The 13,673-nt window shown below is 37.8% G+C and overlaps 1 protein-coding gene across 1 annotated transcript in view; it reads right to left on the bottom strand.

Annotated features, from left to right (window-relative positions):
- tspan2a (tetraspanin 2a) overlaps positions 1-12,090 on the bottom strand; it is a 45,639-nt gene extending 33,549 nt beyond the window's left edge. Inside the window, exon 1 of the mRNA XM_088640061.1 lies at positions 11,864-12,090. Within this exon, the coding sequence (XP_088496187.1) occupies positions 11,864-11,932 (69 nt within the window). The 5' untranslated portion in view covers positions 11,933-12,090. The remainder of the gene's footprint in view (positions 1-11,863) is intronic.
- Positions 12,091-13,673: the final 1,583 nt, after the last annotated feature.

The raw sequence follows: 13,673 nt of genomic DNA, 5'->3' as shown, positions 1-13,673 counted from the left end.
ATGCGATACGCAGCAGGAAGCTTCGTCGAGTCGGTGCATGCCACCTGCTGTACCCAGCCCTTTGTGTAAGATTATCGATGTCCTGAGACCCTGAATTGGCGTTTAAGCTCTTCTGTAGTGGAGAGACACAGCTGGGACTCCCATGCTTATCGATCACATTAAACTCTGCACTACACTGCACAAAGCAACAGCACTCTTTCTTACCATCCAATCATGATGATTGTACATGCAGCAAACGCTTCAGTTCTCTTTGTATCTACAGGTATCAGCATTCCTGTTAGTATTAATTAAATGAATGACTCAATAGTGGAGAAATTCGAAGGATTGTGAACAGTAACTCATAAATCTGTGGTTGCTTTAAAATGTACCACAATGTAAAAATTATGTCAATAAATTTGGAATTTACATGATACAGCAGACAAAATACAATAAAAAGATTAAATTAAATGCAGCTGCAGTAAATATATAGTTTTAATGGGCTAATACAGCATATTATGAATTGTTTCCTTTCTTGTTATGTCAGTTCTACAGGGAGTCTGATAATATTGTAACTACTTACAAAATATTATTAGAGTTACAATACATTATTAAACTTAACAGATGTAATGTAAATGTAATGGTCAATGTAATCAATATATAGGATTAAGGGAAAATCTTTCTTCTCTTTAAGAGCACTCACAAAAAATAACTTTTCAAACAAAAGCAGACTCCTGGGACATTACATTTAACACTGACAAATAAAGTGTATTACAGTACATGCAGGTGCTACAATTAGCTAGATAAAGACATACCGGGGTATGATCTAGGAGTTTATGTTGATCCATCCCTTTAATATGTATGGAAAAACAATAGTAATGCCAGAGGAATGCTTAGATACATACTTAAGAGCTCAGAAATTATGTTAAAATTATCGTTTTCACTGCACCTACTGTCATTTGGAATATTTGGTTGTATGTTGGTTACCATGTTGTGAAAGAAATAATTCTTTCACAGAAATAATGCTACTTCAGGGGCAGTAAAGAGGACAGCAGCACCAAACTAATTATAATAATTAATAATAATAATAATAATTGCTTACACTTTTATAGCACTTTTCTGGACACTCCACTATGAAGTGCTTCATAGGTAATGGGGACTCCCCTCCACCACCACCAATATGCAGCCCCACCTGGATGATGCGATGGCAGCCATAGTGCGCCAGAACGCTCACCACACATCAGCTATTAGTGGGGAGGAGAACAGAGTGATGAAGCCATCATAGATGGGGGTTATTAGGAGGCCATTATTATTATTATTATTATTATTATTATTATTATTATTATTATTATTATTATTATTATTATTCATACACAGATCTTTACAGGAAATTAATTATTTCAACCAGAACAGAGTCTGATTATGTGTTGACTCAAGTATTCAAAATCCTAAAAGTTAGTAACAAAGCTAATCTAAGCAACATTTTCAAAATCAACTTCAAGTTACCAGAAGGACAAGTAAAGTTTTAATTATGAGTACTGAGGAGAACACAGGGGAATCTCTTTTGCATAGGGGTCTGAGACGATCTCTTTAGCCACATCACATAAGGTGGCACAATCGGTGCCTTTAAAAAAAACTCTGGATAAGGCTACTGCAAAGCACACAAACAAGATGAACTTGATTGAGTGCACAATTCATTTGAACTCCATCGCAGATTGGCTGTAGGCAGCCTAAGATAACATGATTCTCAGGCACCCGCAGAAGTCATTTTGAAACCAGGGTGATTTAATCAATGCTTTGAAACGTTTCTGTTTTCACGGAACTTGGGAGTTTATTCAAGCAACGTTTCCCAACTCTCTTTCAAAAGAAATGTGTGGTTTACGCAGAAAAATACCACGTTTTTTTTCAGTGGCCATGATAACAAAAGCAGCCACTACTGAGCTGTCGCACTCACACAATCTAAAGTGGGCAGAGATGTTTACACACATTGTAATCTATAATACGGACATCCGTGCACGCATCCGTCTTGCTATTCACGCACATTTTCACATACGTCCTCAGTGACTACTCATTCATTCCTTTCAAAGTAAACACCTCAAGATAAAGAAACAAGGATGCCGACACAGATGTCTTTTCTAAATCTCACTGCCACAGAACGGATCCTTTAGTTTGGTTTTCAGTACTATGGTTTCTGTAACATTATATAAAAACAGAAAAGAGGGAAATGAGAGAAGGCCATTCAACCCTTCTTGTTTTTTAGTGCATTAGTAGCTAAGGTAAACTAAAATCCTGTGTCTTAAAATGGTTAGTTTGGGTCTCAACCTGGTTGGCAAGCCTTTAACAAATACAGAATCAACAACTTTTTGTGTGAAGAAGCATTTCCTACTATATGTCTTAAATGTACTCCCTTTTAGTTTCTATTTGTGAGACCATCCTTGCTGATGAGTTTTAAAAAATCCCCTTGGGTTAACCCTATTTATGTCAATAGATATGTTGTGTATGTTAATATTAACATACACAACAGCAAATTGCCCTTAATTTACAGTCTTGAAAACCTATATGTTATACATATAATTAAATATTATAAGATGTACTGTAGTAATTTTGGTGGAGTATTGTTGCATTACAATTATTTCTTTTACAAAAAGACATGTATTGTTTTCTGTACAGAGGATTTATAACAATTGTCATTCCTTTTTAAACATATTTAAGAGTGCAGGGTTTTCCTCACAGTGTAGCTCTGAAATGTATCTGTGAACAAAATATTTCTACCTTTTCTTTTAATTATTACCTTTCATAAAAAAACACTTTGAAATGGTTTTTTTCCATTATCAGCAAGAGGGCTACTATTAATAATTGACTTTTCTATTTACTGTTATATGAGTTCTTTGTTTAATCTTAGTTTAATTTGGGTTTTAAAGGGTCAGTTATAGTTGACAGTGCACTGATTCACAGGCATGGATGATACATTTTCTACTCTCTAGGTTTGGTTCAATAGATGTGCCATCATTTGTTCCCTAACAAATTCAGTGCAGAAAGTAGTTGTATGCAAAATGTTTCATTTAAAAATAAACCACTGTGGCATTCCGAGTCATTGTACAGTAGGTCTTAAACTATTTGGGGCATGGCACTGATAGCCAACATGAAAAACAACTGTCAGAACCCAAATGTACACCATACAAAATGCCCCCAGCTTAACGTGGAATAATTTTCTTTCTTTCCTAAAAAAACGTTTAACAAATGTGAGCAAAGAGAAGTGGAATGTATGGGAAATCTAACTCTTTTGTGCTCTTGAGTGTTTACCACAGTAGCAGTGGTGATTGCCCTGCTGCACAGGAACAGACAGACTCTTAACTGCAATATACAACATAGTGACTAATTACAGAGAACAACTAAAATTCCCACCAGTCAGCTGTTTCACCATCATTGCCTGATGGTTATCATTGCCCACTCAAGACTGCTCTGATTGGTTAGAAATGGCAGATTAGTGAGCTTTTTTTCCCCCACGGAAACGCAAATAAATGGCAAGTTTGAAATATTTGTAAATGCAAAACAGGTCAGATGTGTTCTGCATTTTCAAATATTTAGAGCTAATTCCCTTTTTTGCAGCAATAATCAACATGTGAAAGTCAATGGGTTTTTTACTGTACTTTAAAAACCTGCGTGTCCAGTTCTCTTTTGATCATGCCAGAAACAATACCTGATCAGACAGATTTATGGGTAGGTGAAAAAAACCCCACAGAGTCTCCCTTTTTAAAAATGTTTTTCAGGAATTGTCAATTAGATTAGAAGCAAGAATTCATTTAATGCCAATGGTTTTCCTTCCATAATATCACAGTCACTTCTGCATTGTGCATTTGTGAGACTAAATATCCAGTAGCCACCAGACACTCACAGTCTGTGGTGTCAATTTCACTATTTCACCACTCCATCATTCGCATCTCAGATTGTCCATTGTAACTGTTTTGGCTGTGTGATTCCACCAAAAGTTTTAATTTCGAAACTGAATACCAGAAAACAAGAACACAGGTAATGTGGCCAGCTCCAGGGACCTGGATCTGAATTTGACTTTGTTTGAAGTCTGCATGTTCTCTCGTGTTTGTCTGGACATTCTCCGGGTACCTGGTTTCTTCCCTTAGTCCAAAAACATGCCATCCCAGTTACCTGGCATCACTATATTGCTTTCCTATTCATGTGTATGCCACCTGTCATCCTGCCTTACAGCCTGTGCCTGCCAGGCTGGGCTCTAGATCACTGCAACCCTCTAAGAAAATAGCTGTTATCCCATATGGATGGAAAAATCAACTGTATTTTCTCATGAATAAAAACATTTTAAAAGAAAATGAAATTATTTTCGGTTTTCCAATTTGAACACATGAAATCTGATTCCCACTTGCAAGAGGCCCTGTGTCCAAATGCTGGACAAATCCAGTTTCTTGTAAAGTGAACAAGGGATGTTATTCATACGGTACACTGTTAATAGAACTCACAAGGTAGTACCCATCCAATCTACAGATGTTTTCTGGACTTTAGTTATTTATGAAAAATATGACTTTGCTGTGTGAAATATTATTACATTTACAATATAATAAATTATCCAATCTGTTAATCTCTCTTATACAATACTGGTGAGCATGGTATCTCAAAACATACTATTGCATACTACTCTTTATAATATTGATGACACCTTCCTTAATTATGAATACATGAGACATACTGTAAACTTATTGTATTGTATTTTATTGCTACCCACCTGAACTTTTTGTATTGTAGTTTAATAAAGCTTTTAACTGCATATTAGAATTTACAGAAGGAGGATATTTAAATTATGTAGTGATAATATTAGTTCAGCAATAGTAAGATTACTATTTTGGAACAGTGCATTTGGGAGCTTTTCAATCCAATTCATTCTTCCACTAAGCACAGTACTAATATTCTTCATCTATAGCAAGAGCCAGTCCAATGTAGTCCAGTACTTTAGAGCACATCAGGTGTTAGACTGGGTTTGTCATAACTGAGAACATTTTTGGGACAGAGCTGGGGACTAAATTCAGCCGCCAAGCGTCATAGCATATTTGTCTATAATGTAGAGCTGTATACTAACCATAAATCTTTCCCAATTAGGATACAGCTTTCAGTTAAACAGAACTGACCCTTTGCTTTTAGCATTATTTTTAAACTGCTGGCTGAAATGTTATTTGTGGCATCGCTTGGTTTTACAAGAGCTAACTTGCGAACAGCAGGATATGCATGTGCCAAGTGCAGTCACACTTTGTGATTTTTACACCCTTATTTGGTTATAGAAGTCAAAGCAATGCTGGTCGGGCCTCCTTCGGTGCTATGGGAAAGGTGGCCTTCTCTGCAAGACTGCTGTAGGGTGCTGCTTTGTTTTTCTATGCAGTCCCAATTATTCCACGACCCCTCCTGTCATTCGTCTGCAAATATCACTTTAAAATGGTAGTATTGCTGTATGTGGCATGTAATTCATCGTGCAGTTTGCTAAACAAGCTAGGGCACAAACAGCACCCCTCAGCACTGAGGATGAGGTTGATTTCTAATTTGTTGCATGAGATGGGGTAGTACAAGCTGAGGAAAATATATTTGTTTGCACAGGAAAGTAGAGACGAAAAATGGAGAATTAAAACGGCGAGGAAGGCCACCCAACCAGATAAGGAGAAGGGAAGAAATCGAGCTCTCAGCAGAGCTCGGGTGAGGTTACAGCAGTATGACATGAAGGCATAAAGAATTTTAAAGATAAAGTGGTCCCATCAGCACTGAGGTAAACAAAGGCACAGAGCGGCACAGATCTGGCATAAGGTCTCAATATGACAAGAAGAGTGAGCAATTTATATTGAAAGGGAATGTATTCGCGTCTTTTAGAGCAAGTAGAAAATAACATTTTTAACTCAATAAAAGAAGATAAGTGTGAGTCAGTTAACTAGGTCAGAGCCCATGCTTTGAATTACTCATTGTTTGTGAGTCTTGTGGTGTGAAATGAGTGCCCAACATAATCAGCCTCTGTTGTAGGGCTGTAGATCTGGACATTGGCTAGTAAATTTTGGCTGATATTTTTCCCACTATTTACCGATCTCGACCTGTCATTGCAAAGCACTGTGTTTCAGACAAAAGATAACATTGTTTCATAAACAACTTGGACATTTGTAATATTCTGGGTATAGGTATGGGCAAAATCTTACTCTACACTCAAATTAATCAATTTTTATTTTCTTTTCACACTCAATGAAAAACAAGTGAACTAGAATAAGTAAGAAGGGACTTTTGTCAAGACAAAGAGAATTATGATCGACTCACAGTCAATACCAAAACCCAGTCTTCAATTTACAGCAGACGAAAACGTCTACCAAGCTGTCTATCTCTGCACACATACACAGGAAGTCTTAAATTTATAAATGACTGCACACGTTAACATAGTTCCTCTTTCTTAGTTATATTACCATAGTTTAATTAAATCAAGGGATTACTCTTGTCAGAAAGGCACCTGTTTGAAAACAACATCCAATTAACTACAATATACAATTTCCTGCATTTTTTAACTTGAGAAAATAACGGTTTCTATATTTAGAGGGGGGGACCTGTTGCACCTTTATTTGGTAGTAGATTATTAAGCCAACAATGCCATCCAACCACTTTTTGAAGTATACCAGAGCATCAGCTTCAATAAAATAGCCAGGTATCTTATTCCAGACTCCCACAGCAGTTTGTATTTCATCATTTAACTACTACAAATGTGCATAATTACCACATTATGAAAATCTGAATTGAATAACTTCTGCGAATTAGATTTTAAAAAAATCATTCCACAAAGCAAATACTGAAACTGATAACGTTTTGTAAACCTATTTATTTAGCATAAGAAAAGCATATGATTTTATCAGACTGTAAGGACAGAACAATGTCTTAGCTTATGTTGTTTTGATGATATGACAATATAATAAATCACATACAGTATACATCTAACATATGGGTTAAACAAAAAGGAAATCTAATTTTGCAGTTGACAATTCGACAGAGCTCAAGAGGTGTGTAATGGATCCAGTGATTCAGATGGGCACTGGCCTGAGACAAAAGCTGGAGCTGCAGAACGGGAACCGAGTGTAACAAACAGTTCTTTCCGGACCCTATGCGGACGACACAATCCGAAGAAGTGGGGAAACACTAGGAAAAAGTCATGCAGGAATACGGGGCTGAAAACAGGGGGGCGTGTCCAAAGTGCGCTGGTGCACGGGGGAGGTGTGGCCGAGGCAAACAATCCAAAAGTAATCCAGAAAGAATCCAAAAACAAGAAAGTCCATAGCCAGGTGATCCATCCAAACAAGGAATTAAAAACACGAACCGGGTCAGAACCGGTGGACAAGGAACAGGAACAGAGGTTAAAACCTTAACGGGACCAGGCGCTTCCAGGTCCCAGACTCGCACGGTGCGGAAACCAGATGCAGAGCCAGGATGAACGTCAGCGCCTGGCTTTTAAGGTGGGCTGGGAAAAGGGGTCAGGTGCACAGAATTAAGTCTAAAGTGAAAGGGCTGGAGCACCCTTAAGGAGGGGGGACTATAATCGTGACACCGAGAGGGGAGTGATGGCTCTACGATGTAGGTGGGAGACAGCCATGGTGAAGACAGGAGCTGGGCAGAGTCCCGTCATCCTGGGCACTAGGGAAGAACGCCCGAGACCAGAGTGTGTTTGGAAAAGATTGAGGAAGAAAGCCGGGGCACTGAAAGTCTGGGACAATGACGTTTGGGCATTGGAAACAGCGAGGGCTGAGAATGAGAAGCTCAGACCTGATGCAGACTGAAGCTGTGCGCTCAGAACTGAACTGTTGTGTAACAAAACCATTTTAGAGCCATATTTAGTTTAATCTGTGTAGCATATACTATTAAAAATAATTTAACAGTACAGCACGGGAAGAAAAGAATGTGATTTTTTATCAAGATTCCCTGTTATAATTTAGCTTTGTGGTAAAAGTGGTAAGCTTCTCAGTCTGTACACAGCTCTGAGGGAAGGAGGTTTGGTACAGTACATGCCCACCTCATATGAATCATCTTTGTAATCAAGACACTCCATAATAAGGAATTAATCTCAAACACAAAAAATGTATGAATTCTTACTCAAGTAACTGTTAGAAGATGAATTTCAGAACATTGTTTTATCGGCTGACATTTATTTACTGTACTGTATCTTACAATCTTATCATAGAATCAGATTTATACAGAGGTCCCTCAATGTTTCAGGTTGTGAACTTGACTATCAGATTAGTCACAAGTACAGAAATGACATGTAAAGATTCAATTTTTGCCTGCACTGTCAAATTTACTATTAGCTGCCTTGGAATTGATCAAATGGGATTGTCAAGTCTGAATAGAAAACAAAAATCATCTTCACTTCTGACTTTTGACATTAATGTTTTAATGTAGGCTAGGTATGAGATAGCTCTAATGGAAGCAGATGATGAAACACATCCTCTTGTATTCCACAGCAACGCCTCTAGCATTCAGCACACTCACTCTGCCTCCCACTGCAATTAGTGATCAGACAGTTAGGGGCCCTATGGGAGTCTGCTAATGAAGGCTTCAGAAGACCAAGACACCATTTTAAAAAGTCTCCTAATAGCTGCTTTTCTCAGGAGATCGTAAGAAAGCTGAGTACTGAGATGTAGGTTGGAAAAATGAAATAAGACACCCAATGATGGAAGTGAGCCACTTTGTGGTATACCACAACTCCAGCTAAAAGATTACTGACAAGCTCCTAATGTGCTGGGTTTCTGAAGCACTGTGCATTATATTCAAAATCAGAGCACAGCAACGAGGTCAGACACCCTACTTTACTGATGTGGACTGTTGCCACTTGCGAACTAGATTGGGTCTGAACTCGTACTGTATCACCAGAGGTGACAGGAGGAGTTAATGAATGAGTCTCCAGCCCTGTATGCAAGATGGATAAGTGAAACACATTGAGGGATGAAAAATGAGAAAAAAACAGGGACATATATTAAAAACAGACAGAGTTATTACAGTGTATTGGCAACCTGAGCTAAAAAAAAACAGTGGCTATGACAGAGAAGCTTCAAAGAGCAACAGAAGTAAAGGGTTGATATATTTCAGATCACAAACCAAACAACGTGACAGCAATCTGGCATGTGTGTGCAGAGGCATGATAATCCTACAAGCAAGACGTCATACAACGATCATTGTCATAGACAGCAATCCTGATCTTCATACATCTAGGTCAGGATCATCCCAGCACTTCATTTCTGCTGTGCTCTGCCAGCTGTTGTCTCTCTCTGGGGTGCCAGGGCCAAGTCATGCAGAGCCCATATCAGCCTCCTTCAGCCCACGCAGCTCTTAAACAGTTTTTGTGAACCGGAGTGGAAAAATGACTGCTGTCTGCTACTGGCCACTAATCAGGAGCCACAGAACTGCAGGCAAAACACCAGACACTGGGTTACACAGCTGAGTAAGATTTATTTTTCTATGACTCGTCTTAAACTAATGCTTTAAGCGTCTAGGCTGATTCATAACAAAGATGCCTTGCTGTACAAAATGCTCCCAGGGGGAATTTTCATTTTCACAAATGATGAACACTTTTTATGTATATGGCACATTTATATTTATCTTTGCCTTCATATTCTTGTGGAATAGAAATCTTGAACTGCCTAATGCTATTTGAGCACAAAATAACTTTTGTAAATTACATCCATAACCCGTCATCCACAAAGAGCAACAATTCATATTTAAAGAGATTTCATCTAACATATTACTGTACATGTTTTTTGTGTCATATAAAGAATGCTATATGCTGTATTTGCAGTACAATTCAGCAGCAGTTTGAACAGTTCTGGAAACTTCATGATATTAAGTCCTTTAAAATATCACTACATCTGTGTATGTGGTCTCATACGTAAATGATGAATAAGTATTCACATGAAAACCACAGATATACAAGATCTAAGTACAGTACATAATGACAGTATCTGCACAGCTGCTCCAATGCTGTTTCCGGTTCCATAAAACCATTGCATGTACTTGAAACCACCTCATGGCTTCCATACCAGATACAATATGGCAGTGTCACATAAACGCAGACTGCAACCAAAGTCAAGGGGAATCATTTGCTGAAGCCTATGAGGAAGATTCCAGTTCTCTAAGGATGCACAGCAGAGGCAGGGCAGAGAATGTAAAGCTACATTTCTGTCCCAAAAAGGAGCAGTCACCCAAGAAAAGCAAGCATCAGCACAGGCCCCTTGACCAAGATAAAAGAGCCTTCTAAAATCCAAAGGTTCATTATTTCAGACCTTTCATTCAACTCAGTTGCAATATAACATATTAGATTCCATTAGATGCATCAAATTTAGAAACATCAATCCTACTAATGGCTCATAACTAAACAGATTTTAGAAATTTGGGGATGCAATCTCTTTTTGAAGCAAAATTGCATCACCGTGGACAAATGCTCGCCTCCTACACACAAAAACTACTTCTGTACCACACTGTAGCTCAAGAACAAAAATGCTTTCACTTACTGTATTTATATACGCCAATGGTCAAAGCACAAAGGGACAATTGTGTAATTCTTAAAATTGCATGTTTTGTCTTATTTATTGTTTATTTAACGCTTATTTGTAACAAGTCCACTGCTTTCTCTTACGGTATTCTTGTCAATGAACTTCGACACAGCTCCCAGTGCGTTAAACATAATAAAGCGCATAAAGACAACCTTAGGCAAATCCCTAGGACCCTGCTATTATTCTGAATTAATCATGTGTATTTAAAAAGCACACTGAGAACAATTTATAGAATGTATGAACCTAATTTCCTGCTTTTGACTGGTACCTCGTGTACACAAAACTGGTCAAACTTGAAAAGTTATTTTTATAAGCTTCGAGAACATGGGACACCTTCCAAACTGTTGCGTGATATAACCGCTGATAAGCGAGGGGCCCTTTGACATCAAGATAAAACGATTTCAAAGTCTTCTTACTCAGGAAGTACAGAGTGTGCACTTCAACATGAAGACAAGCAATGAGTAGTTCGACTTCGAACATGAAGGCATAGGCTACACCGTTAATCTCCTAAGGATCAACAACTACTCGATTCATAGTTAAAAGGGGCATTAGCTACAAAACGTTTCGTGCACTTAACTATTAAATTGGTTTATTATTAATTATTATTCAATGGTGTAAATAATAAAAACAAAAGTTCCATTTTTCAACCACCTGTTACCATTACATTCCAAATGACATACTTTAAGTTGAGGGTTTTTTAAAGCGAAAATGTTGCACTCAGTTTCAGGTGTGTGTTTCCAGGATAGCCTTGTGTACGGTTTTAATCACCCGTACAGTTTCAATCCAAATGCTCACAGCGAGTGGCATTAGACAGAAAAGCTGCAAACGTATTGTGGCAGTGCAGAAAGTAACCAGCCAAGAGCCGAGACTTCTTTTCATGCTACAGACTGAAACAACCCTTCTTTTGAAAACACGCTACAAGAGGGAAAAGGGGGCGGATGTTCCTCAGTGGAAAATCTGATTTGAGCCCGCACAGCCAAAACACAACCTCCATCCCATCCACCCTTTACACTGCGGACGAATCAGCCCCAAGAGAAGCTGAAAATGTCTTACATTTTAATTACGGAAAATGTGAAAAATTGAAATATGGTGAATAAAAACATAGCCCGTAAAACAGATGAGACTACACTGTATATAACTAAATGGAAAATAAAATACTTTGCGCTTTCAACTTACGTAAGCATGCACTTGCCTCCCAGACTCAAAAAGATGCGTTTCCAAAAAAAGGCAAATCTGGCAGTTCAGTAAACACAGGTGTTTAACTAGTACTGATACTGACTAAAACGCACACAATGAAGGCAATCACTTACCCAAAACGTAAAGTTGAACATAAAGAGCAGATATTTGACACATATCATTCCGCCTTTTACTTTGCCCATTTTGTATGTTTTCCTTCTCAGAGGCTATACGCTTGAAAAGAAAAATGTATATTTTCAGTTTTTGCACTCTCCCAGGTCCCCTTTGGAAATACAGCACAGTAAAGGAAAGCACAGGGACCTAGCACGGCTAATTTCTGCAATAGGAACGACCTAAGGATTTTTACAGAGTATTTCCAGACCGCCCATTTGTAAAGGAGTCTGTCTGGGGGGTTTCAGACGTACAGCGCAAATGGACTACATGCATTACTCGTGTCTTCGTGTACAAATGCTTGCGAGTGTGGACTACGCGACATAAAATAAATGTCATATGAGTTTGTTTAGCTTTAACAAAGAAAACATTCTTTATTACATTGCTACTGTAGGGTTCAATTTAGTGGCTACTATTTCACAAAATGACCACACATTGAGTTTTTTTAAGAAACATCAATCTAAGCCTCTTGTTTCATGCGTGTGTTTTAATTATTTTGACCTAATGAAACCTCTCATCTCCACTAAGATTTTTATTTTCGTAAAATGATAATGAACACATCACGATAGCCATTATTCAGATAATATTGGGGGCAACAGGATTTGGTTTTTCACAGCTTTGTGAAAATTCCCTTTGAATTTTCTCACTTTTACCATAGTTATACCGTATACGGTTTGACGTGTTTATATTGAGTTCTATTGAGCACATGAGTACCATAATATTCATGGTGTTTCAAAGAAATTAAAAACAATACTTTAGGATAAACAATGTACTGTAGTAAAATTATGCAATAGAAAATTGCATAAAATTATGGTAGTAAAATTATGATAAGAACAAAATTAAGATGTCAGAAGAGGTTACGGGAAAATAGTTCCTCATTATACTGACGTTTCACAACATACTGCAGCCAAGAGAATATTCACAGTGTACCTTTTAAATGTATTTTCCTACCCTTATATCAACTAATAAACACTGGGTAAACCTTGTAACATTTATCTTTATTTGCTTCAAAATGCTTCAACAACTACAAACAACTACAAAAAAAAACTGCAGAATTAATAATGATAATGTGTATGGTTTCCAGCACACGAAACAAGCTGAACTCTGTTCTGCTGGCCTTTAGACCCAGATTGTTTGTGCAAGAGAAACCTCATTCCCCTCTTCCAGTTTATGTGGGACAGTTCTGGACTGTCCTGAGTTTTGGTTCTCAGGGTAATAGAAAGTAGACGTTATGTGCAGAGCAACTCTGTGCCATGTACTGTATTCTTTTGCATAGTCAGAGCCAAATAATTCCATTCCATCAATTACTGGAAAAAAACATTTTAAGAACCTTGTAGAATCAGATGTTTTGGCTAGTGGTGGCTTATATAACTCTGAGAAAATGAGGCCTTGGTCACAAAGTGGAATTATAGAAGCACCGCTTTCCCAAGTGTGCCCAAGTCCTGTTAGTCAAAGGGGACAAAGATGCATGTCTGATAATTACAATTATCTGTACATTTCTATATCAAATATTGTATAGCAAGTAAAGAAAGATTTTTTTTTTAGTAATTTTCTGCTCAGTTATTTAAAATAGTTCTCCTATACCGTATTTGTATTTGTAGTATGGCTCCTGGAAACTCCCTGACTTCCCCCCACCTGCAGGAATCTGTATTTTGGTCAAAACAAAGGTGCACTTGTGTTACAGAACAGTATACAGTCACCACACTAATAAATGACAGCCCGATAGTATTATTGGAAGTTACCTTGGTGTTTTGTGGATTTGTTTTCTTTTTG

The sequence above is a fragment of the Lepisosteus platostomus genome, chromosome 7 (assembly GCF_059453375.1).
Source record: "Lepisosteus platostomus isolate fLepPlt1 chromosome 7, fLepPlt1.hap1, whole genome shotgun sequence".
Taxonomy (NCBI): Eukaryota; Metazoa; Chordata; class Actinopteri; order Semionotiformes; family Lepisosteidae; genus Lepisosteus; species Lepisosteus platostomus.
The sequence above is the reverse complement of the archived record's forward strand: the minus strand, read 5'-3'. Positions and strand labels throughout refer to the sequence as shown.